The sequence below is a fragment of the Cebus imitator genome, unplaced genomic scaffold (assembly GCF_001604975.1).
Source record: "Cebus imitator isolate Cc_AM_T3 unplaced genomic scaffold, Cebus_imitator-1.0 Scaffold129, whole genome shotgun sequence".
In the NCBI taxonomy this organism is placed as follows: Eukaryota; Metazoa; Chordata; class Mammalia; order Primates; family Cebidae; genus Cebus; species Cebus imitator.
In genome coordinates this window covers 3,608,677-3,613,665 of record NW_016107444.1, presented here as the reverse complement: position 1 = coordinate 3,613,665, position 4,989 = coordinate 3,608,677, and the positions used below count along the sequence as shown (strand labels likewise).

The 4,989-nt window shown below is 43.1% G+C and overlaps 1 protein-coding gene across 1 annotated transcript in view; it reads right to left on the bottom strand.

The window, feature by feature from the left end:
• Positions 1-2,625: 2,625 nt before the first annotated feature.
• Positions 2,626-4,989, bottom strand: part of ZNF620 (zinc finger protein 620) — a 16,052-nt gene continuing 13,688 nt past the window's right edge. The window contains 4 exon segments of the mRNA XM_037742906.1: positions 2,626-2,891; positions 2,893-3,295; positions 3,298-3,642; positions 3,645-3,722. Of these exon segments, the coding sequence (XP_037598834.1) occupies positions 2,723-2,891; positions 2,893-3,295; positions 3,298-3,642; positions 3,645-3,722 (995 nt within the window). The 3' untranslated portion in view covers positions 2,626-2,722.

The following is a 4,989-nucleotide window of genomic DNA, read 5'->3' as shown; positions in this document are numbered from 1 at the left end:
AGACTGCAGTAAGCCAAGTCGGTGCTACTGCACTCCAGCCTGAACAACAGGAACACAAATAAGGACATTATTCATTAGAGAAATGCAAATTAAAACTGCAATGGGATAGCATTTAACAATTAGAATAGCTAAAGCATTGAAAACTGACATCAAGTGTAGGCACTGATGTTTTGGAAGTACAATTCTCATACAATGAAAGTGGAAATGTACAATGGCACAACCTCTTTTGTAAAACAGCTTTGAAGATTCTCAAAAAGTAAAATAGGGCATCGTGGTGCACACCTGTAGTCCCAGCTACTTAGAGTAGGCCAGGAGGACTGAGGCAGGATACCCTGAGCCCAGGGGTTTGAGGCCAGTCTGGGCAACAAAGCAAGAACCACCTCACCTCTAAAAAATAGAAATGTGATAAAAGCGTAAACATTTAATATACACTAATCTACTGAATGACCTCTCCATTGCACCCTGGTATCAAGACAAATGAAAGCATGTATTCTTACAAAGACACGGACACAAATGTTCATAGCAGCTTTATTTGTAATAGGCCAAAACTGGAAACAAGCCAAATGGCCTTCAACAGGTCAATGAATAAACAAATTATGGCATATCCATACAGTGGAATACTACTCAGCAATAAAAAGGAATGAACTATATATATGCAACAACATGTGTGCATCTCAAAGTAATTATGCTGAGTGAAAGACACCAGACCAAAAAATAAATGAAAATTAATCCATGTGACAGAAAGCAACCAGTGGTTGCCTGAGAAGGGCCAAGAGGAAGGGATTATGGAGGGGCACAATCCAAGTTTTTGGGTGGTGGCTGTTTATCATCTTGACTGTGGTAACTGTTTCACTGGTATATTGATAAGCCAAAACTTATCAATAGGATTATAATAGGTAATGCTTTTTTCTCTCTTCTTTTGAGATGGAGTCTCACTTTGTCACCTAGGCTAGAGCGCACTGGTGCGATCTCAGCTCACTGCAACCTCCTCCTCCTGGGTTCAAGCGATTCTCCTGCCTCAGCCTCCCGAGTATGGGACTACAGGTGCACACCACCACACCCAGCTAATTTTTTGTATTTTCATTATAGATGGGGTTTCACCGTATTAGCCAGGATAGTCTTGATCTCCTGACCTCATGATCCACCTGCCTCAGCCTCCCAAAGTGCTGGAATTACAGGCGTGAGCCACCATGCCCAGCCAATAATAGGTAATACTTTTATTATATATAGTTACTGTTTGAAGCACTTCTACATGTATTAATGCATTTAATCCTCAATACAAACCTCTGAGGTAGATTAATTGTCATCTTCCTATTACAGATAAGGAAACTAGTGTACAGTTAGCTGGCAGCTGGAGGGGATGCCAAAACCTAATACATTTACATATTCTGTCATTTCCACAGATAACAGCAATAATGACAATAATGATAGGTTGTTCCATGATCTTAAAAGATAACTAGATGAAGTTGCAAGAAAATGCTTCCTGCTTTGAGGTCACTTGAAAGAGCAATGAGAAGAGTCAACTTAAGACAAATGGTGCCTTACACCTGACTCAAAGAGTACATACATCCTGACTTTTTCAAAGGCGCAGACTACAATTGACTAGTGAAGAGAAATTGAAGAGTAAGTCGGGTGGGTGGACGCCGCACCTGAGGTAGGTCTCTGGAACTTTGCACACTACTAGGAATGTCTTCCATGATGCATATGGCTCCACATGGACAGACCCCTCTGTTTTTGAATTTAGGAGACTTCTGATATATGGACTGTAATAGGGTATCCACATATCTCTTTTTATTGACTGGTTTACTCCTTGTGTACTGTTGCACATATGAGAAAGGATGCATGGGAGATAAAGGTTTCAGATCTAAAGGGTATCAGATGCCTTCACTCTATACTTATACTTCAGAGTATAGAACTGCAGGGGAAAATATTTTCCATCAGAAGTCTGAAGGCATACACATTGTCTGTCCTCTGACTTTCAAGGTTGCTGTTGAGAAATCTGATGCCATTTTCATTTCTGATCTTCTGTCTTCCTTCTCTAGAAACTTTAGGGTCTCATTTTTTTTCTCCATGATCCTCTTTTTCAAACTTGGTGTTTTCATAATTCACAGCAACTTTCCTTAATGTAAGATTCCCCTGAACTCATCTTGCTGGCCACCCAGCATATCCTTTAAATCTGGAAACTTATATTTCCTTTTATGTTTCTAAGTTTGGGTTTTTCGCTTGTTTGTTTGTTTGTTTGTTTTGTCTTCTTTAATCATAAAGAGACTTCATGTTGGGGAAACGGGTTCAAAAAACTTGAGGAAGATTTCATGATGGAAGCCACATGTCTACCCAGGAAGGGCAGTGGGGACACTGGTAAAGAGCATGAAACTAAAGAGAAAACAGCCGGGGGCGGTGGCTCATGACTGTAATCCAAGCACTTTGGGAGGCCAAGGTGGGCAGATCACAAGGTCAGATCAAGACCATCCTGGCCAACATGGTGAAACCTGATCTCTACTAAAATAACAAAAAATTAGCCAGGCATGGTGGTGCGAGCCTGCAGTCCCAGCTACTCAGGAGGCTGAGGAAGGGCAATCACTTGAACCTGGGAGACTGAGGCTGCAGTGAGCCAAGATTACGCCACAGCACTCCAGCATGGCAAAAGAGCAAGACTCTGTCTCAAAAAAAAAATAATAAACAGAAAAAAGGAGAGACACAGTGTGCCTCACTATGGATAGCCCTATGCTTGGATAGGTGTCTTCTGAGTGTGTAGTTTCTGATGCAGAATGAATCTTCCACACCAGCTAAAGGTTTTACCACACACTTTATACTCATGAGGTTTCTCACCAGTGTGAACTGGCTGGTGCTGAACCAGGGCTATTTTCTGATTGAATGCCTTCCCACAGTCTACATTCAAAGGGCTTTTCTCCAGTGTGGATTCTCTGATGCTGAGTCAAGGCTGTGTGTGAGCTTAATCGTTCTCCACACTGTATACATTCATACGGTTTCTCCCCAGTGTGCATTCGCTGATGGACGGTGAAACTCGAGCTGCAACTGAAAGTTTTCCAACATTCATTACATTCATAGAGCTTCTCCGCAGTGTGGAACCTCTGGTGCTGGAGGAACACCGAGCTGCTACTGAAGGCCTTGCCGCACTCCTGACGTTCACAGGGCTTTTCTCCAGTGTGGATTCTCTGACGCTGAGTCAAGGCTGTGTGTGAACTTAAACCTTTTCCACATTCTTTACACTTAAATGGTTTCTTGCCAGTGTGAATTATCTGACGCCGAATAAGTAACGAATTATATCTAAGTCTTTTCCACATTCTTTGCATTCAAAAGACCTTTCACCAATGTGACATTTCTGATGTCGGTGGAAGTCTGCCGTTCGAATGAAATATCTGCCACATTTCGCACATTCATAAGCTATCTGACCACTAGGAACTGTCTTCTTCGTAGTTAGTTGTGTGCTGACACTGATATTTTTTCCTAATTTCTCAAACTTCTCTCCATTCTTGACCACAGAGGCCTCATGGTACCTGGCTGAGGTATCTGTCAAATGTCTGCTCTTTGACTTTGTCTTAATTATCCAATGACCTCGGGGCTTCTCTAGGCCGCTCCCAAAATTAAAGTGCTGGGAAACAGTCCCTGGCAGCCCCCCACCGTCAGTCTGAAGGACTCTGTTTCTTTGGACACATGCTCCTTTGGACTTAATCCTTCCTTCTCAGTTCTCATTTCATCCCCTATCACCAAAAGAAAATACAAGTGTCAGTCCCTGATCTCACACACACACACACACACACACACACAATCTGTGCTGAAGAGGAAACAGAATCAAGTGGTTCTAATTTGCCCTGAGTATATGGATATTTCCTAATATGCTCACAAGATGGCTGCCTAAATCACAACACACCAGAGCCTGACGAGGGACACAAAGACTATTAGAGGGAAGCAGCAAGGCCAGGGGGCATTCCCACAAACAGTGTGGAAACCAGAAAACTGCAAAGACTGTTCATGAGGGCAGAAAGACTAACAGGAAAGTGAATGAGGTGGATAAAGACACAAACGTGGAAACGTGACAGATGGAAGTCCCTGAGTGAGAGGCAGGCTGTCGAGATTAGAGAAGGGCCGGCTGAGCAGCTCAAGCACTCCGGCAGGCCCACAGGCTGAGACTCCTTAAGAGATGCTTGTGAGGAGACACCACCCATGTCATCATCGTGAAAACAGAGCTCATCTCTACCATCAAGCCGGCTCTAGAAAAGCAGCAGCCTCCTAGGCAGTGGCTGAGGACGCCATGCATGGCAACCACCACAGCATCCAGAAGGGGAAAGGAAGGCTTGGAGGCTTGCCTTTAAAACCAAAGAGCACTGGAAACGTGAAGAACTCTTCCAAGAATGAACGTAGGTCCCAAAGAGGGCCTGGTAACGATGCTCGCCATTTTTCCTAGAAAGGTCCCATAGATTGCGCATTTGTTTAATACAACAATTTGAGATGTGGACTACTAAACTCACATGATAATAAGGGAAAACCAAGAGAAATACTCTCTCCACTATCAAAACCTTTTGCAGACTAATAAAATCTTCAGCCTGCATGCGTTCACAAAAAATTGTTCAGAAAATATTTTTGCTCAGATGACCTAGGGTAGTGAGGTCACATCCAGAAAGGTACAACTTTCACTCAAGACTTGGAGTGCATCAGTAACGGGCATTCTCTGCAGAAGAGCACAGAAAATTTTCACTGGCAGAGAAGGGGTGAAGCAGAATAAGAAAGATTTAAAAATATACTATGTTGCTATTTTTATTTATTTATTTTTGAGATAGAGTCTCGCTGTGTCACCCAGGGTGGCATGCGGTGGTGCAATCTCAGCTCACTGTAACCTCCACCTTCTGGTTCGAGCTATTCTCATGCCTCCGTCTCCCGTGTAGCTGGGACTACAGGCTCACACCACCACACCCAGCTAATGTTTTATTTTCTTTCTTTTTCTTTTTCTTTTTTGAGGCAGAGTCTCAC